At 36.4% G+C, this 22106-nt stretch overlaps 1 protein-coding gene across 6 annotated transcripts in view; it reads right to left on the minus strand.

Moving 5' to 3' along the window:
- Positions 1-22106, minus strand: part of NCOA1 (nuclear receptor coactivator 1) — a 187304-nt gene that overhangs the window by 41755 nt on the left and 123443 nt on the right. For all 6 annotated transcript variants that reach the window (XM_030311532.1, XM_030311533.2, XM_030311530.1 and 3 more), the window contains 4 exons: positions 18532-18672; positions 10391-10538; positions 7720-9040; positions 4266-4446 (listed from right to left, as the gene is read on the minus strand). In XM_030311532.1, the coding sequence (XP_030167392.1) occupies positions 4266-4446; positions 7720-9040; positions 10391-10538; positions 18532-18672 (1791 nt within the window). The remainder of the gene's footprint in view (positions 1-4265; positions 4447-7719; positions 9041-10390; positions 10539-18531; positions 18673-22106) is intronic.

The following is a 22106-nucleotide window of genomic DNA, read 5'->3' on the forward strand; positions in this document are numbered from 1 at the left end:
ATTACTGAAAAAGTGCTTTATGTAAAACTCATTATTTTTTGAGTTATATAATTATTTTAACGTGCTACAAGTTAATGATCTTTAAAAAATAATAATCTCAGAATGTGTATGTCCATCAAACATAAGATCAACCACTTCACGAGATCATTCACTTATTCCAATGAAGTTGTCAGTGTTCAAATATTTTTGGAATTCTTCTAGATCGATCTAAAACAGTATACAGGTCCCTCAAAAAAATGTATCTCCTTATAGTTAGTCTAATTTTGGTTCTGGTTAAAACAAAGTATTATTGTTTTTTGGATCAACAAATTTGGCTCCAAATAACTCCAGAAAATTTCAGGAGTTAAATCCACCCTCAAAGGATAAGGAGCTGAAGACAATCAAAAGGAAGTAGCAGAGGTTTTGAAGGTGCTGCTGAAGAGGTCATATTGTACATATTTTGACCAATAATACCCTCCTACACCGTCTCTTGCTGTGCTCTTATAGTACATTTCTAACAACATTATTTAAATCACTTGGTCACACTGCATGGGTGTGTGGTGTGCATGTCGACAGGATATTTTGAAACCAGGCAGACTGAGATTTAAATCCTGATTCTGCATATACTAAGTGGAAAACTTCAGGCAAGTTTTTGTCTGTATTTTTTCTTTCTTTTCATTCTCTGGATCTTAATTTTCTCATATGTAAAGAGACCTAAGGCAATATTCTGGTTCAGTGTGGCAGATTTATCCTCGTATTTTATTTTCCCTCCAAAATTATCTCTGAAATAACAAAAGAAATAAAAAAGAAAAAAGAAATCTCCAGCTGAAGGAAAGGCAAAAGAAGTATGGCAGCTGACTTGAATGACAGAGTTTCTGAAAGATAAAACAGAGGGGACAAACTGATGGTAAAACCTTAACAAAACTAAAAAAATCTACAGTGGGAGAAAGAGAAGATTCTCCAAGAAGGGGAGTTTTCCCAAAAGACCAGAACACCCCCAAGCTCAGTGGTCAATACAGGAACAAGCCAGGGGCGACTGGGCCACTGAACAGCTGCAGCAGGCCCCGCCCCAAGTGCAGAGGACTCTGGCATCTGCCCCTGGGATTAAAGGGGTAAGTGCATGACTCAGGGTGGGAGTTCTGCCCAGGGAATCTCCCAGAGTGGGTGCCTGGGCTGCCACGAGGATTTCCCCATCACCAAGCCCCACTCTCTCACAACAGCAACAAAGAAATAGGGCTTCTATAATCAGAACCTACATTCACTGCCAGAGCAAAAGGGTTTCTCACGTTAGCTAAAGATACACTCTAGCTACCAAGATTGTTCATTCTAGGCCTTTGTCGGTGTATACGGATGGACATCTCAAATTCCAGAAAAGCCAGTGGCAGGAAAGAGAGAAAATTTAACAAAGAAAGTAACTTTGGAGAAAACAAAGATAATTACAGAAAATGGATGGGTCCTAGAGTAAGTATAATAGATGTGTCATGACACAGACTAAAGAGTTTTTCATATCCATACAAAGTAATGGGCTCCTATAAAAAGATGGACTCCCCATCTTCTTTTTCCTTCTTCAATCCTTTATTCTGCCCAACTTGTTTCCTTAGCCTTATGCCTCCTAAAACCTTATTTTCCTTCTTGTCTATATTGAAACCATATAGACCGGCTGTCTGCATCTATCATCCTTGCCCTCGTTTACCTCAGTATCTTCCCTTCTATGCTTTTGGCCTTTGCCAACACTATAGCACAAGGTTTAACAGATTCTGGCCTATTTATATACTTTTATATATGGAGCTATATTCAGGGGAGGAAATCTCGAGAGAGAAGAAAGAGCTATTTGCCTCAGGACAGACTATGAAGGAAAAACACTCCATTTTCACAGTCCTATAGAGCTGGAAAACACTTTCTATTTGTATTATCTTTAATTTTTATCAAATTAATACAGGTACATAATTTTTAAAGTCAGAACCAAAAGGTCTTTTATGAATAAAAGCAGTTTTAAGCTTTACCCCTCAACCATTCTCAATTTGTGTAGGTGTTTTCTTTGGCACTTACCTATTTATTTCTAAATATGCATATGCTGCCATTCTTTGATATCTTAATTTCAGATTACCAACTTCCCATCATGGCAGAGGAAGTCTTAATTCTCCCATATCTACCTCTCCTACTACGCCCTTTGTCCCCAATTCCCTAACAGTCATTTCATATGATTTTTCGTTCATTTGTTTGAAAATATCTTCTTTTCCGTGTTTTCCCCCTTTCATTGTTTGTTTGTTTCTGGAATTCTTATCTACCATTACTGGCCCTCCTAGGTTGATCTTAACTTTTTCTTCCAAATTTTCTATTTGTCTTTTGGTCTTTTTTTTTTTTTTTCTTTCTTAAAGTTTTTCTCAGCTTTGTCTTCTAGTGTTTATCTTGAAATTTAAAATTTTTGGATATCTAATTTCCAAAGGTTCTTTCTTGTTCGTTGCCCCCTTTTTTCTTCCCATATTATTTATGGATAAATTATCTTTTCAAAAATTTCAGCATTTTTTTTTTTTTTTGTCCATGCACTCATTGTATAGCTCTACCGCATACTCTTTTTCTGTTTGTTTCTTTTACTCTCTTTCAAGTTGCAGACTTCCCTCAAAATCCTGGTGATGTCTGGCTGTGTCTGTTCAGTGTTCTAAAACACTGACTTTGAGAGCTAAGCGTGAGGCCTGTCTCCTGGGAGCCTTCTGTTGGACATTAGATGGCAGGAGGATCTTTGCACTTTAGGGAGCTCTCCTTCCATAGCTATAGCCAGTCATCTCTGTTCTGGTCATTCAGTGTCTCCTGAGATAAATCCTCCAGGCTCCCATATTAGATGGAGAATGGGACCAGGATCAAACCAATCAGTATGTAGACTTTCATTTTATTGCCTTTTACCCTTGCACCTTCTTGTTTCTCCAACTGTGTCTGCCATCCCAGAGTCTGGAGCCTCTCAGTTCCAATTAGAAGAGGCTTTTGGAGTCATTTCATCTAATTCTAATTCTCCTTTTACAGATAAGGAGAATAAAGCTCAAAAAATTTATCTGTCCAAAGTAATACTGTTAATAAATGGAGAACGGGAGACTTGAATCTGGGCTCCTGCTTACAACCAATGCTCTAGTCAGCTGAAAAACTGCTTCCAAAAATGTCAGAAATGACTCAAGACTTTTCTTTCCAGCTTCCTGGAAATCCTGGCAGACTTTTAGGAGGTGTGTCATGACAGCTAAAAGCTGCAGTAGAACTGAAATAAAATGAGTCCCACACCTGATCCCATCAGAAGAATGACAAGACTGGTCAGGAACACAGGCAAATTTTGAAAGTGAGCTGGTTAGTTTCCAGATGACACAATGGAATTACCACCACTGTTATGTTAAACTTCAAAATTTGATGGGTGAAAAAAACTTGACAGCCCTATCTTCATGAAGTATTATCCTATCAAAGTGTCTCCTTGGGCTGGAGTAGAAGTGACCTATTTCAACACAGCTGTCTCCTAAATGGTGCTCCATGGGAAAAAATGCATTACTTGAGAAAAGGAATTCCATAATTAAGAAAGTATGGTCAATGCTTTACAGAAATCTACACTGGTATCTTTAACACAGGACTTTTTAAAACCTTTAATATGCACTGTGGAATGGCATACGTGCCATGCCATGTACCATCCGCCCAGTGGATTTTCGCACAAAATCCCTTTTTTTTTCCAACTCCTAGGACTAGTGTTCAATGAAGACACTTTGGGAAATACAATTTGACCAATATTATATTTGTGAAAGTCCTGCTATGGAATATTTTGGGTAAGAACACAAAATTATTTGCTTCAACATTAATTACAAAAGGATAGAAGTTATCCCATAATTTAAAATACACATGATGAGTCAAGTTTATATGTTTAAAAGTAACTGTATATCATTTACAGTGGCATTACTAAGAAGATAGTTCACTCTCTGGGGGCATGGTGGCTCAGTCAGTGAAGTATATGTCACTGGATTTCAGGTCAGTCATGATCTCGTGACGACACCAACAGCGTGAAGCCTGCTTGGGATTCTCTCTCTCTCCCTTTCTCTCTCTCTCTCTCTCTCTCTCTCTCTCTCTCTCTTTCTGCTCCTCCTCTGCGTACACACACACTCTCTCTCTCAAAATAAATCAATAAACTTAAAAAAAAACAGAAAAGAAAAGACGGTTTACTCTCAACAAACAAATGGTCTGTGCAGTAATGGTGAGAGACAAAAGCACTAACCCATATTATCATTAAACATTTAAAATGAGGTTTTCTCCTCGACACATACTATTCAGCCTGGAAGTGGGTCTGGCAGTGGTGGACTGAAGCGAAGCTGGCAGGGTCTCTGATTTGATCGTTACATTGGTGACCGCACCATCCATCCTCTCCGGCTCACACAGGCCTGGCAACTGGGCTGCCTTCTCCAGTGTGGGTAGTAACTGATCAAACTGGTCAAGGTCAGCTGTAAACTAAGAACGGAAACCAAAGTTAGAGAAAATATATTCTATACTTTACCTGAATCAATGTAGAAAAAAAGGTGCTCCTGGGGCGCCTGAGTGGCTCAGTTGGTTGAGTGTCCGACTTCGGCTCAGGTCATGATCTCGCAGCCAGTGAGTTCGAGCCCCGTGTCGGGCTCTGTGCTGACAGCTCAGAGCCTGGAGCCTGTTTCAGATTCTGTGTCTCCCTCTCTCTCTGACCCTCCCCCATTCATACTCTCTCTCTCTGTCTCAAAAATAAATAAACGTTAAAAAAAAATTTTTTTTTAAAAAAGAAAAAAAGGTGCTCCCTTATACTCTGTGAGTTAAGTGTGACTATGAGGGAAAGAAAGAAGAAATAATCAGGAAGATTGGGGCCTCACTGAAATTATGTGAGCTACTAGAAAAAATGTGGATGCTTATGATATTAATATAGTGTAAGATATAAGATAATATACACATAATATGTGTCTACTATATTTGGGTACAAAATTTACGCACAGGAAAAAGATTGGACTGCAAAGAAGTATCAAAAGTACTGTGTTACACTGACCATGGATGATTTTTGCTGTCATATTTTTTTTAAATCTTGTAAAATGACTTACTATATGATGGAATGAAAAATAAATTCACACTGATGTAACTTTATAGTTTGTAATAGTTTGGGAAATATCTTAATAAATAGCACATCAGCTTCAAAGATCCTAAGAAGGTCACTTCCACTTGAGGATTTAATAAAATAAGAAACATATATTCTAGGAGCTCCTGGGTGGCTCAGTCAGTTAAGCGTCTGACTTTGGCTCAGGTCATGATCTCACAGTTCTTGAGTTCGAGCCCTACAATGGGCTCTGTGCTGACAGCTTAGAGCCTGGAGCCTGCTTCGGATTCTGTTGTCTCCCTCTCTCTCTGCCCCTCCCCCACTCACACTCTGTGTGTCTCTCTCTCAAAAATAAACATTAAAAAAATAAATTAATTAAAAAAAAACCCAGAAACATATCTTCTAGACTAGACAGGGTATCCCTACATCTGTATGAGGTTATACATAGGAGGAAACTGACCTTTATTTCCCAATATTATTCTATTAGGATTACTTTGAGATAATTCATCAACATAAAACAGGGTTTCACTATTTAATACAACTAAAATTTATATTTTCAGACTGCATGAATAGAATTATATACATGCATTTTTTAAATGTCTGACATCTTCCACTCAACATTACATTTCTGATTCAGAGATCTTGTCACATGTAGCAGCAGTTAATTTGTTTTCACTGCTGAAAACGAACCCATTGTACGAACATACCACACTATATATCCATCTTACTCTGATGGATTTATGGGTATTTTCAGTCTGGGACTAATACAAATAAAACTACTATGAACATTTTTGCACATGTATTTTGTTACACATGTGCAAAAAGTACTAATTATAAAGGAAAAGACTGGCAAATTGGACTACATTAAAATGAAGAACTTAATTCATCAAAAGTACCATTAAAAGAAAGAAAAGGCAAGTCAAAGCATGGAGAAGTTTGCAAATATATAACCAACAAAGGACTCATCCAAAAAAATGTAAAGAACTCTTATAAGTCAATTAGAAAAAGACAACATATTGGGAAAATGGGCAAGCCACTTGAATAGGCAATTTACAAAAGAAGATATCCAAATGATCAATAAACGTTTATTAAGGAAATGCCAATTAAAACTATGAAGTACCACTACCACAGACCCCAGAATGTCTAAAATTTAAAAGACTGACAATACCAACTATCAGCAAGGACATGGAACAACTAGAAGGAATTCTTTGTACACACTAGGAAAACTGGCATTATCTACTAAAGATGAACATACACGTATCTTATAATCTTGCAATTCCACTCTCAGTATAAACTCAGCAGAAATGCACGTACATGTAAACTAAAACAGATGTACCAGGATTGTACAGTTAATTTTAAGGAGTGAGAGTTTTAATATAGTTATTAAAGCTGTTTTTCAGCTTAAAAAACAAAGTATTAATTTACTTGTACCAAGAAACATGAGGGATAGCCTCATCCTCAAAGAGCACAATGAAGAATTAACCACAATAGTGTTATTGCAAATGGTACAGAGACAATACGGAGCACTATGAATGCAGAGGAAAGAAATGTCTAACAAGGACTAGAGGGGGAGGCTTTATAGAGATGATGTCTGAACTGGTCTGTGAAGGATGAGGAGAAGTTCAGCAGACATAGAAAGGAGAGCAAGGCAGAAGATGCTTAGAAGAGACATGGCTTATCCCAGGAATGGCAAGGACTTCCATGTGCCTAGAATGCAGTATGTCTGAGGGAAGAGAGAGATCTCTGTGAGACAAAGGTAGAATATAAAGCCGGCTCAAGAAATGAAAGACCTATGCATACTAAGTGTGAATCTTGTTTCACAACGGAGAGTCTCATTAATAAGCTGCTTTGTAACTGTATTTCCAGCTATCTCATACTTGTCTATATTCCATCTAAATAAGTTGTTAGCTCCTAGGGTGAAGAGACCATATTTTCAGTTTTTCTTAAATTCCTCCCGAGTCCACGCAACTATTCAATAAATGAAGCTGGCTGTTAATTTCACTTCACCCCCACTTCAGCCTAAACATAGAGGTTTCTAATTCATAACAATTTATGCAAAGATTTATTTGTGTTCACTTCTGTGTCAGGGCCTGTTATGTACCCTACTTCCCAGAATACTCGAAGTCCCTCTTCTGATAAGGGCTGAAGGCTGAGAAGAAAAACAGCCTCAGAAAACGCTTCAAAGGAAATTGAATAGCAAAGCAAGCCAGACGAGACAGTCTTGTCCACCGCCTCACACTTCTCTCCCATTTCACTTACATCGGAGCTTCCCAAACTTAGCTATACATCAGAGTTCCCTGGTGAGCTCCTTTAAAATACCGACTTCTGGGTTCTATTTTCAGAGTTGGATTCAACAGGTCGGGTTGGGAGGAGGGGGCAGGAAAGGTATGCTCAAAAATCTCCAAAGTTGTGAACTGATTTTATAGAAAGAAAAAAACATCTACTTGCTTAGAACGCCACATTAAAACTGTAGCCCTCCGAAGTTCCAATGAGAAGTTTTGAGGGCATCCTGTGATTTTTTCAACCACTGATACTAATCTTTTAATATATGCTCAGTGGGTAGGACAAAACACAGCCTGAATCCAAATCTGGTTTATGGCTGGAGGAAAACAAATGAAAAGGGAAAAATAACTATGCACGTTCATTCTCTAAAGCAAGGAATTACCTACCTGGCTCTGGGACTCCAGTTTAATTTCCTCAGGAGCAGGTTTGGTCATTGGGGTTGGGTTTGTGTTACAAGGATCCATCTGTTCTTTCTTTTCCACTTTCACCTTCACATCATCCAGGCTCAGGTTTGGAGTTGATCTTATATCTTTCTCATCTTTATCTAAAAGATATCGTAGGAGCTGATGGTCTTTTGATTCTTTTTTCTTTGAAGCATCCAGTTCTAGTTTTACGCTCGAGTTCCCTTGTACCTGTCCAGTCACTGACACAGAAGTGGACGCACTGTCCTTTTTATCAGGCTCGACAGATAAAGTGGTGATATCCGAGGGGCTGCCCTCCTGTAAGAGCCTGTGCAGAATCTTGTGCCGCTCTGTCAGTGAGCTATGAGAGGAGGGGCAAGAGCCGCTCGAAGAGTTAGCAGAGGCCGAGCCGGAAGTGCCTGAGCAAGACAGTACCTCTTTGCAACTTGTGTCTATATCGGCATGCCGTAACTGCTGCTCTGCTGTTGTTGTCAGAAGCTGCACTAGTTTGTGACTGGTTTGGGAGTATTTATTGTCTCCATCTGAGAGTCTGTCATTGTTATGCAGAAGCCCGGAATCCAGAGGTTTGCCATCACTAGAGCTGTTGTCGGACTGAATCATTTCATTTAAAATGGATGCAATCTCTTTGTTATCTTTGGACTCAGCTTTTGTGGGCTGTATATTTAATCTGCTAGGTGAATTCTGCGAGCTCATCTGCCTGAGGACTGGAGAACTGGCAGAGAAGCCAACGGAGTTATTGGGTCCTTCATTCATACTCTGTAAAGATGTTACTGGGATGTTTGAATAAGATCGGTTACTATTATTACAGGTAGTACCTGTCATGCCAACGGGAGAGCTTAATGTTGGAATATTAGGAGGAAACGAATTGTTTGGCATCCTGGGCCTTGTTGCCAATCCAGAACTAACTTGTCTCCTTGGAGACATGAACTGTGCGAGAGATATTCCTGTACCTTCCATAGGAGAATTATTGAGGTTTAAGGAGGGGTTAGTGCTCTGGGAACTGGCCTGTCCCTGGTTTAAGGCAACACTGGCTACAATCTGATTTCCAGGTGAGCATCCAAAACTCCCTTGGCTGTTGCTAGAGTTACTATGACTGCTGCTATGGAGGTCTGAGCTCTGTTGGCGGTTTACTCTGGGGGATACCATGTTGTTGCTGGATGGTGGCAATGTGGATGAACGAGCCACACCATGAGCCGGAGAGATACTAGAATTGACGGACGGGTTTACTCGGGAAATTGACATTCCAGAATTAGTGTCATCTTGAGGAGAAAGACCACTGTGTTCCCTAGGAGGAGAAAAGACATTATTCAAACATCTCCACTGGTTTCCATTAAAATATTTTTATGATGCATATTATAAACCAAGACCATTAACCTCATTAATACTGCAAGCCATCAAGAAAAGAGCTTCTGTATCACCTTAAACTAAAGAGAAACAGTGGACTATTAGTACTATTGTGAAATATTAGCACCACTTAATGGGAAATGGTGCTCAAGATTCCATAAATTTGATAATGGTTTCAGTTATAGGAAAAAGAAATCTTTCTTGGCCTTGGAAAAAATCCAATATAGGTACTTTTAAACTTTTCAAAATGTAATATAAATACTTAACATTACAATAATATTTTTGGTTGAGAAACTTCCCACACCTCTGTTTATAAAGTCTTTATTCATGACTCCCTTGTTACAGCTTTTAAGTATTTCAACTCCAAAGAGGAAGACTGGGTAAGGAAAATACTGTGTCACTGATGTAAAAATTAAAAAGGGTGATATGCAGACATAGCAGATGTTTTGAAAGAGAAATCACAATATGAAAAAAAGAACTGTGCTAATTCCACTCACAAGAATAAATTAAACTAAAATTAGAAAAAAACAGAATACTGAATTCAGATTTTCATCGAGCTCTTTACTCAAATCCATAATTATGACAACAGATTTGTGACTGGTATTACCATGTTCCAATAAGCAAATATATCAGATGAGGAAAAGATGAAGTGAGGGGAAATGTCTTTGTTTTTGTTTAATGCTACATTTTAAATAGTTACAAATGTAGGGTTTTGAATAATTCATAGGATAAAAGAATGGTTCCATGAATTTACCATATATACCAATGTAAAATGTATTTAGAGAGGGGAACAAATTAGAGGCAATGACACTCGAAAATCTCAAGTTGATAGTTTAATGACTTGTAGTTCCAGAAACTGTCAACTTGGACTCAGGAGCCATCGAGTCTGCACTAACGAAAATATAACACTTTTAAAAATAAAAATAACAATAGTAACAAACTCTGAAAGCTTTTATAAGACCAAAGTTCACACATGGAATGTTGGATATTTTTAGCCACTTTTTTGGTTTTTACCCCAAAAACACATATTTTCAGCCTAACCTTCCCTGTGTCCCTTTTTAAACAAAACAAAACAAAACAAAAAACAAAAACAAAAACAACAAAAAGTAAGGCTACTGTTACGCAACAAAACTATAAAACCCAGTATGGATATACTGATTATATACTCATCACGCTAGTTTTAATTTAGAATTTTTGTTTTCTAGCCATTAAAGAGTATAAAAAATTTCTTCTCTAAGAAGAGATATGTGAACTGACTTATATCATATGAAGCTCTCCAAATAAGTAGTACCTGTCGATGATATGAATTCCCATGATGAAAGGTTGCATGTCTGGACTTTGAGGGTAGCAAAGCTTACACTTGGTGTGGGCGCTAAGCATTGTCCCATCATTCAATATGAATCTATAGGATGGGCTGGACGCAGTGCCACGGGTCATCACTGTTTCAAACGAAAGAAAAACCTAGTTAAAATTCTGACACTTGCACTTTGGGTGGAGGAGAGTTACCATGCCTTCCTTCTACCTCGAACCTCATTTTAAATGCCCTCCCAACCGCTGCCTGCTCAGTCAAAATAAAGAATACCTCAGACAAAGCAGAGATCTGAGCGGGGGAAAAAGATTCTGGTTGAAATAGACCACTTAATGACAAGTTTTCATTTAGTACTACTTGAACGAGTGCCTCTTCACAGAAGTTAAAATTATGAAGAAACTTCAAACCAGGCAAAAAAAAGTCAACCTTAATTTTTCTCCATAATGGGACAGCTCTTCAAATTGATTAACTGACCATTAAAAATACCAGGAAGTAACCTTCTCTCCTTTCCCTTTCAGTATTACCTCAAACAAGTTTTTTTCTTTTTTTCCTTCCCTTTGCTAGCTGATTATTTAATGACAGCTTTACTGAGATGTAATTCATATACCATGAAATTCACCCTCTCTATGTTTTTATTAGTATGCAGAGATACTTAACTGAAATTCAAATGTAATTTTTCACTCAGGAATGTAAATCACTGACAAATTACTGTATTCACATATATGTATTGTTTTTGATGTTTGAATTTAGTGTAGTAAGCAAATCAAGATAAAGCCAATGGTTACTAATATAAAAAACAAAAACTAGGTTAAGGCAGTCAAATTACTACATAAACAACATGATCTGCTTTTGTCTTAAAGCTTTATTAATAGCAGACAAATTCTAGCCATATTGGTAAGTATTTATTAAATATGTAAAGGCTATACCAGACTACTAAGAAAATGTCATAGGTATTTTAGCAATATAATAAAATTCTATTTTAAGAAAGATTTAGTAGGTAGATTCAGCTATACCAAGGTTAAAAACCATATTCACTGAAAAACAAGAATTACTACCACAAATGACTATTACAATTTAGCCTGCAATAAATGTTAGTCCTATTCTTCAAAGACATTTCAGAAAGCCCTTCTATTACATTTTAAAGAAATGTTAAAAAGACTTCAAATGACCAATCACTAAATATTTTTTGAAGCTACATATTACTTTAGGTAAAGAGAAGACATACTCTCTTTTATTGCTTTGGGTATACTTTACATACTGAAGCGGGCATAATCTGTTGTAAATCTATACCATACACAAATCAAACTAAGTACCAAAATTAGGATATAAACTTAATTGAAAGGATTAAGATTTATGTCCAACCAACCACATTCCTTACCCATTTGGCAATTTCGGCCAAATCACTGGTACATTTACCAAATATAACATTCAGAGAAATTTAGTACTTAATGAAATAATATCTAATGAAAGACAGTCTTAAAGGAAATGAGTAATTTTTGTATAAGGATACAAATAAATGTTTGGTGTACCTAAATCCCAAACTGTTAAATCTTTACCAATATGTTTTGGAAAATATATCTACAACAAAAAGTAGCATTTTTAAATAAATTATTAACTTGGGATAATGATAAAGCTATAGCTATGTAAAGGGCCAAGCAAGATATATTTCATGTTATTTTGCTTATGCCATTTGGTCTATTTCTTCATCATTGTTTATTGACCTTAGGATCTCCCCATTCTGCTGGAAAACACTGGCTCTTCACTATTGAGCTGAACTGTCCGATATGGTATCCACCAGCCACATGTGGCTATTTAAATTTAAAATTAAATAAAATTTTAAATTCAGCTCCTCAGTCACACTAGCCACATTTCAACTACTTAATAGCTACATGGGGCTAGTGTCTCCCATACTGGACAATACGGCTATGTACAATCTGACTACCACTTACATTTCCAATCTTATTTTTCATTGCTTCCTAAACATTTCTTCTATATCTCTTTATTTTTTTATTAATATATTTATTTATTTTTCAATTTACATCCAAGTTAGTTAGCATATAGTGCAACAATAATTTCAGGAATAGAATCCAGTGACTCATCCCCTACATATATCACCCAGTGCTCATCCCAGCAAGGGTCCTCCTTAATGCCCCTTGCCCATTAAGCCCATCCCCCCACCCACAGCCCCTCCAGCAACCCTCAGTTTGTTCTCTATATTTAAGAGTCTCTTAAGTTTTGTCCCCCTTCCGGCTTTTATATTATTTTTGCTTCCCTTCCCTTATGTTCATCTGTTTGCTATCTTACATTCCATATGAGTGAAGTCACTTTTGTATCTCTTTAAATAAGAGGCAGATAACTTCAGACATTTATTTTTCTTCATCAGCTAAAATAAACATAAGGGCTAGTTCTGTGTCCCATTCTTGTTTTCCACTCTCCTTGAATTGTGCACAATGCTTTGCATATAAAATCACCCAGTAAGTACTTGCTGATTGACCCTCAACTTGAATCTCATCTAAACAGACTAATAATGACTTGTGATCAACTACTATAACTTTTCTTTAAAGGACAGATTTTAAATCTTAGCTGATAAGATAAATGCTTATATCTCAGTTTATGTTCTTGCTCTTACATGACTCTGGACTTAATTTTTATAATGAAAATTAATGGAGAGAAATTTCTTGATTTGTTGGTAAGCTGTATAAAGTGAGAAAGAACTAGAAACTCAGACCAGCATGGGAACACTAAGATCTTTAATGTGGATTACAGAAACATGATTGGTCCTTTGGTAACTAGGCTGCCTTAACTTGTAGGATTATATCTATCTAAACTAGTAAAAATTCCAAAATTGGGGAACCCTTCTTAACTTTATTCAAGGAAATCACTACACTTAAAAATTTCAAGTTAGATTATTTATTTTGGATGGTAGTGTGTGGAAAAAAGACAGCACACATAATTCACACAGTCACTCTTTGAAAAGAAACAAAGGTAATATTAAATAGAGTAAAGCTTTAATTATTAGAACTTAATTAAGACTATCCAGTTAACTAAAATTCTTCTGGTGCTCAACTGTTCAGACAGAAAGGTAAACAGGACAGTAATATGGTTCAATGAAAAGAATAAGAGCCTAGAAGTCAGATTTAGACTTGAACTCTGACTTTGTCATTTACAAGTTTAGGACTTCATAATGCAAATTAACCTTCGCCCATTATCACTAAAACGGAGCCGGTAATGTTGTGAGATAATATCTCATATGGAGCCTAGTACATAGCAGGTACTGAATGAATATTTCCTGAATAAACACCAAAGAAAAAACAAACACAAAGTACATACGTCCTGAGTCATACATATTCAACCAATCCCTAGATACCATTCACACCAATAGCTTCAATCCTATATAATGATCATTCATATTTTGAATTAAGACATGATTTTACAGCTTTACAGAGCTGTCTGGATAAACATTTGCTCTGCACACCAAATTTTCACTTTAAACGGGTTTCAAGGTTTACGACTGGACAAAACTATTTGGAATGTCATTTTGATCATAGCTCCTGGCCTTGTTTTCCAGTCTAGGTCTGCCAGGTATATATATATGCTAGCTACTATTGTAATTCCTGACTACTGTGTCCATTTCTACAATTTTTAGAACACTTAGTGTGAAGGGATACCATTGATGTGGCATTATTGACACCCCCGAAATTCTTCTAGGAACCTTTAAAATAACAACTGTTTTCATCCCCCCTCCAGAATAGGCCTCAACAGAGCTATGAAGCAAAGGAAACCATTCCCTCTGGCCATAGTAGCTGTAAAACTAGAGCTATTTGGGTTTGTGACTCCACCAATCTAGTGCCGAGATCACCTCAAGGAGCATGCGCTACTGACAGTAACTGTATGGGTAGGTATAAAATGTGTGGCAGAGCACTACAGGTCAATGCTGGGAGAGATTTCTTTTTCCTTTTGGTATTTCCCTAGATACGTGCAGAAAGAATGCAATTTAAAAAACTGTTATTAAGGTAAAGAAAAAAAATTACCCCTCAATGCTCTAAGATATTCAATCACCAATGAGCAAACCCTATTCAGTATATCAAAATTTCTAAAAAAGAAACATAAATTCATATTTTAAATACTTTCAACAAGCCTGACAAAAAAAGATTTTCAGTTAACTCTGTGATAAGGACCATGGAATTAACCACATTACACAAGTCTCAGAGAACATCCTGGTTAATCATTCATATGGGTGCTTATGTTTTACAGCAATGCTTCCAAACTTCTTGATACTATAAACTCCTTCCAATTGTCTCGTGATTTTTTAAATTAAAATAACTTTATTTTGTGATTATAACATTAATAGAGAAATGAACAGAGTAAGATAAAGTCATTTGTAATCCCATCACTCAGAGATAACCCCTGTTCACATTTTGTAAGCCTTCTAGAATTGGATAAACAAACATACAGAAGTGAGTCCTACTATATATGCTGTGCTTTCATATATACTTTTCAATATAACAATATATCATGGACATCTTCAAAGCCAAGAAATGATGATCCATTACATCACTGATAATAAATAAGCAGTTCTTTAATAAAACTTTCCTAGGTTATCTAGACCAACACTCCCCATGAATGCTACTCTCCCTAAATGCTGATAGATGTGCTACAGGAAGAAGTATTCTGAGGAAAAATAAGTCTGGATAACAAAATTAAACAGGTACCTTTAAGGTGGAACCTCCCAGAAACTTAAATACCTTAATTATGTCTTATGAATCCTCAAGAGTGGGGGACTGAAACATTCCCCAAACTGAATTCAGCACGAAACATAATTTCTTAGTTATAGCTATTAATGTCTTGTGGAATGTAGGTTTACATTTTCCAAACTTCTCTGTAAGAAAACATCTTAGACTATACACCCTGATTCAGTAGTGTGGGTGGAGTCCAGAAATCTGGTTTAACAACTTCCCTCAATGAATCTTATCAAGGACCTCTGGGATGCATTTAACCCAAACCTTTCTTGAAAGGAATGGTTCTCAATTGAACCAAATCTGGAAAACCTTTTCAAACCATAAACACCTACAAGGACCTAGTTTAAAAAGTACCTCAGGTGATTGTGATCCCCATTTCTCCCTAATCTAAGTGGAGAACCACTGCGTAATCTAGTTCATGCTGAATGCTCCCACATATTCTTTGACTGAAATGTGTGTGTGTGTGTTTACAAATTTGATTCTAGAAAATAAAATGGTAAACCCCCTTTAAAAACAGTCCATGAGCAGGTGGGTGCCTGGGTGGCTCAAGTCAGTTGAGCGTTTGACTTTGGCTCAGGTCATGATCTGATGGTTCATGGGTTCGAGCCCTGCACTGGGCTCTGGGTTGACAGCTCGGAGCCCAGAGCCTGCTTTGGATTCTGTGCCTCCATCTCTGTCTGCCTCTCCCCTGTTTGTGCTCTGTCTCTCAAAAATGAATAAATGTTAAAAAAAATTTTTTTTAAAGTCCATGCACTATCTCTGTCAAAAGCAGCTGAAAAACTACGCTAAGAACTAATTTAAAGTTTAATGCATATTATCATTTTCTACCAGCCACTACCTTCAAAGAGTAAGTTAATGGGCAGAAAAAAACACATGGAAGGCAAATTTTTCTTGCCTAAATATCAATCACTATGGAATTGTATAAACTTTTAACTTTTTAAAAGTGTCACACAAAATCAAGTTTCACACAGTGGCATAATTTCACTCTTTCACACTGTCCTTAGGTAAATAGGGAGCAAATGCAAATATACACCTCTTCCGACTCTGGACAGACCTCAAACTTGATGTACTTAAATAAGCACGGCCTTGGGAGTTTAAGATACCTGGGCCCTCACAGATTTTCATTCAGCGGGTCAACATCTTTACCAGATGATCCCCATGTGAGGGTTTCACGGATCGTTTTCTTACCAGGTTATATAATCTGAGTACGAAATATCAGAAGAAGATGTGTTCAATCCATGAACACTGGCAAATTGTCCAGAATCTCCAAAACACTATATAATCGGAGTCATGTGAACTCTGGACAACAGTGCTGAGAAAAATACAAGTTATCTCTGTTGAGGAATGTTTTCTTCCCAAAAGAAGTGGAAGAAAAGGACATGAAGAAATGACTAATGGGGAAAAGGTGCTGAATTATATTTCTTTACATTTTACTCTAAATTGTTTTACTTCATATGTGAATGACAGTTACTTGTTACACTTTAATCAATCTGCTTTATAGAGGATTCTTAATGGTTTAGAAACACATAAACTGTGGTTCAGTTACATCTACAGGGAACCTAGTCATTTAGACAATGAGATCATAATCTGGACCTGCAGAAGTATATATAAATTATATATAAATTATATATAAATTATATATAAATTATATATATATATAAATTATAGGCAAATAAAATTAAATCTTTCAATTAAAGTCTTGGAAGTCACAACTTAAAAGTTAAGGCAAAAACTTAAGAGTATCATATACTTCAGCATTTTAGGCAGTGAATGGAGATAGTGCTCCGAGACTCAAACTTATGCAAAACTCAAATGCCATTCTTGGTAGAGAGAGTCACAAAGTTTGCAACCAGTAAATGGCATCATAGTTGCTTACTTCAATGGTTTCCAAACCTGACTGCACTTCAGAATTGCCTGGGGACTTGAAAAAAAATATAGATTCTTGGGGCGCCTGGGTGGCTCAGTCGGTTAAGCATCCGACTCTTGGTTTCGGCTCAGCTCACAGTCTCATGGTTTGTGAGTTCGAGCCCCATATCGGGCTCCATGCTGACAGTGCAGAGCCTGCTTGGGATTCTTTCTCTCCTGCTCTCTCTGTCCCTCCCCCACTCACTTGCTCTGTTTCTCTCTCAAAAATAAATAAATAAACTTAAAAACATTAAAAAAAAAATACAGACTCTTGGTTTTATCCACTGAAATACCATCTTTGGGGAAGGTATCAGTCTAGTAAAAGTCCCACTGGAGAACTATTAGTCTCCAGGAAGTTGTCCCAACAGTAACCAGACTAGTGAGATTCATACAGATGGGTTCCTGAAAAAAACAAAAAAAATCAAGCTGCTTCCTCTCCATGTATCATCTGGAAGCAGCTGACCTACAATGTAATGAATGGCAAATCATCTATAAAGTTAGGAAACCTATTATGGGGAAATATTAAAATTAAGAAGGGTGATAGAATAATGAAAATATTTTTACACTGCCATTTAGGAAGAGCCATACGAAGAGTCTCTTTGCAAAGAAACTATTAGAGAATAGGGAATAAATTATACTGGGAACACAGTATTAGGCTACCATAATTCTGTGATATTTTAAAAGTGTATCAAAACCCTCACCTGTGAAATTCTATGAACTTTCTCAAATAATTTTCCCTATGTTTCCTGTAATACTGTTAAGTTCCTTAAGGGCAAGGAATATACTTGTTTTATCTCCCATAGTACTATGACACAGCATCTATACAATTATTAATTTCATATGACATATTTTAACTTGAAACTTCAACAGGAGTCAGGTGATACAGGAACCATAACAGTAATGAAGTCAACACGTATAATACAGATTTCTATATTAATTAGAAGCCCTTTCACATGTCTCTTCTGCTGGGAATGATCTTCAAAAGCCAGATGAAATGATCACTTTCTCTCTGCAGCCATCCCTGATTCTCCAAGTCAGAATTAATTTTTTTCTTCTTTGGTTATACCTCTAGACATAAGGCCATGTCACACTGATCTTTAAAGTTGTCATATGTTGTCCTAATATATTTTGAGCTCCTTGAGGGCAAAACCCTGCTTCTTAGTCATCACTGTATCCCTGCCATCTGAAATAGTGTTCTATGTATGTGAAGAACTTGATACATGTCTGCTGAATGAATGAATGAATGAATGAGTGAGTGAGTGACCACCACATGATATCCTCTTCTTTAAAATGTGCATCCCAAATTCAGGATCCACTCATGAATTACTTTGCTTACCCATTTCTTCCTTTCCTAAAACTGATTATTGCAAAAACTGTAATTTGGAGAAAATACTTATCAAGCCATAAGTTCTACATAAATTACTTGATATGAATAAAAAGCAAGGTTAATGAAAGTAATTAAGAGAGAAAAAACTTTACCTTCTTGAAACAGTTGTCTGGCATAAGATGGTTCTCTGCCCTGAGGTTGGAAAAAAGCATAAATGCACTTCCTCACTAAATCTTCCCAGCCAGTTCTGCCAGCAGCTCTCAGGGAACTGGTATCAATAGAGATGATTTTGCCTACATGAAGAATCAAAGTTTACACTTGTGATAGCTTCTTGATATAAGTCATCCATATTTCAAAATTAACAACTACATCTAAGAAATGTGCTGCCGCTCCTAAATGTTTAATGGACAAAAACATTAATAAACTATTAATTTTTGTTACATATGATAATGGAGCATATCACTTACATGACAACAAAAAATTGTTTTGGCCTTGAGGGTGTTGTATATTAGTACATCATATTCTAAAATTCCATTCCAGTCAAGCATTAAAGTCAAACTACAAAGGCCTGAAGGTGCAGAGGCTAATATAGGTCCAACTCCTCATACTTGCTCTTTGGATCCTACTCTAATATATCCTAACGACTGGAACACTTATTGGGGAAGGAGAGGCAGAGATGAAATATATTATTTTGGTTTAAATTAATTTCCATTAACTAAGTAAAGAGAATACGAGAAAGTAGGCAAGACCTTCCTTTTCTACCTCGTCTTGGGCATTTGAGAGTAAACAAAGACTGAAGGCAATAAAAGTTACATCAGAAAAAGATACGTCAGAACCTAAGATTTGTAAGACATTCTGCACAAAGAACATATGCTTTATAAAAATGTAGTGGTGATTTGCTATTGTCATCCTATTTGAACAAATTTCCTAGATGGCTGTGGAAGAATTCAGGTAAATTATTCCTTGGTTAACCAGGGACCAATTGTTTCAGTTTGGGATTGTTCAGATCTGTTTTATTTCTTGATGCAACCTGATATTAACACAAAATAATACAGGTTATACACACACACACACACACACACACACACACACACACACACGCACAATTAGATTAATAACATAAAAACCTGCAAACCCACCATCCAACTTCAGAACTTGAACATCAGCTATACGATCCCATCATGTGTGTACTCCTCACTTGCCCCAACCCTCTGTTTTTACATTCTCCTGTCAAGGGACATCTAAATTGTCATCCCCCCCCCCTTTTTTTTTTACAATCGGTGCTTCTGTGAACATCATCTACATTTTCCATGGTGCATGTGTGTGAGAGTTTCTCTAGGGTATATACGTAGGAACAAAACTGTTGAGTCACAGGTTATGTGAACGTTCAACTTCATAATATTAAACTGTTTTCTAGGAACTTATATAGAAGTTACTGTTAATCCAACATCCTCTCCATCACTTGGGGTACTGTCAGTCTTTATTTTTTACAATTAGTAGGTGAAAAATGTTTGTGCTCTAAATTTGTACCTCCCAATGAATAAGGTTGAGTATTTTTCATGTTTCCTCTTCTGTGAATGTCTGATTTGTCTTTTCCTTATCTTTCCTCTTCTCACAATCAACTCAAATCTATTGTACTATTTGTGTGTTCTCATTTTAACTAATCCCTTCTATATATATTTCACTTGGTTTGTTTGGAAATAAATATATTAGGCCTCTTTAAGTGAGAGTCTTGAATCTGATATATCTGAGTCTGTCTGATAAGGCTGTCACCCAAGTCTTGGCATAAATGTAAATGGTAGAAATTTCAACTTAAATAAAAAAATTTTGTTATTTAAGAATAGCTTGGGCAAAGCCTGATAAACCCTTGATTGCAACTATAGACAATTCTGGATTTTTTAAGAATTGTAATTATTTAATCTTTTGTCTCTTATTACATCAGAGGTCAAGAGTTGGTTGTAGCAGAAAATCAACTGTTATGTGATCTTCACAAGCAACAATGCTTCTAACAGGCAATGACTAAGGGAGGTGTGTGTGTGTGTGTGTGTGTGTGTGTGTGTGTGCGCGCGCGGTCATGTCAGTACTAACCATAAAGAGCAAGAGTCTACAACTGCAGGATTGGAAGGGAGAAATTGATTCAATTATTAGCAATGGTAACAAATGATTAGGTAATACAGAGACTATCTTAGAAGAGAATCATGAATAGGTTGATTTAGAGTACCTCTGCTTGCTGGAGGAAAGTTTAACCAACCAGTCAACCAATCAGACAAACCAGTAAGCCCCTGTTCAACATTTCCTGGTAGAAGACTTCTTCTTTTTTTAAGGGACATGAACCACCCCATGGAGAGTTAAAACTACTATTAAAATTTAAGGAATTAAATATCTAATATTTATTATAGCTAGTTTATTATTGTTTTAAATCTAAATCAATTTGATGATATAATAAAACGTTAGTTTTACATTTTAAGAACACTTTATTTCTTTGGTACCTTTTTATTTCCTTCTATTTACATTTCCTCTGGTATCTTTTATGTAATAAGTGCATACAGTACAGTAATGTCCTTTTACTAGTGCTTTGGTGGAAAGCAATGCGACAGAAATGAAGGGTCCTATATTAGGGCCTAAGGATATCTGTTCTCAACAATTAGCTGTATGGTTCTGGAAAAGGCACCATTCCATCATTTGTAAAATGGGTAGGCTAAAGTCTGTGATCCCTGAGGTTCCCTGTAGGTTTATAATTATTTCATGATTCGGAGTTCAATTTTTAAACTTTTATGTATTTATTTTTAAATCAGGTATATCTAAGATAGTAATGCTGGGTCCTTGGCCAGAAACAAAACTACCAGTCACAACAGTGTCCCTATGGGATAATACAGTCTTCTTTTAAAACAATTAATGATTCAATTTGTAGAAATTCAATATAAGGAAAAGCTGAAATATATTGTTCCTAAATTATCCTCATAATTTTTAAGCATCCTTCATCTTCCACATTTATCCTGTAGCCTAACCATCATCCTGTCCAGCAAGCTCTTATTCTGCTATCTCACCAGCCCTTACTTGGTTTTACTGACACAAAAGACCAGTTATATTTGTCAGAGGACCCTATTTTTCCTCCATGCCTTAGTGGTTTTAGTTTTCAATAAAGGTTATCAAATTTTTCCAGAGCTGTTCATTGGTGGAAAATGGAAAAGGACAGGTAGATGGCAGACTCAAAAAGGGAACGAAGAAAGTTACGGTTAAGTGATAATTACTATGCTCAGATTCTGTATCTCCAAGTCCTAGATATTCTCTTTACTGTATTCTATTATTTGTGCTAATTTATCCCCATGTACTCTTTAGTTAGAGCAGCTGGGAGCTTATCTTTAAAAACACAAGAATAAGGAACACAACAGGAATACTTGATTTCTGGGACTAAAACATTAATAAGTATTGTAACAAATATTAATACATTTATAAAAATGGTAAAGGTCTAAAAGTACATTAAAACCAAATTTTCACAAAGAATAAAATTCAGTAGAAATGACTGTTTAAACCTTGGCCTGCTAAAAAAAAAAATCTATCTGTAGTATCTTATCCCTATTTTAAAATATCCCTATTTTAAAGTGAGAGAGGCAAGTGATACACACCTAACTCTGATGTAAAAGTATGAAACTTGGTGTGTTCAAAGTGAAGATTACATAACATATGGAAAATTCTATGTAAAATTGTAAAGAACAACAACAGATTG

The sequence above is a fragment of the Lynx canadensis genome, chromosome A3 (genome assembly GCF_007474595.2).
Source record: "Lynx canadensis isolate LIC74 chromosome A3, mLynCan4.pri.v2, whole genome shotgun sequence".
NCBI lineage: Eukaryota > Metazoa > Chordata > Mammalia > Carnivora > Felidae > Lynx > Lynx canadensis.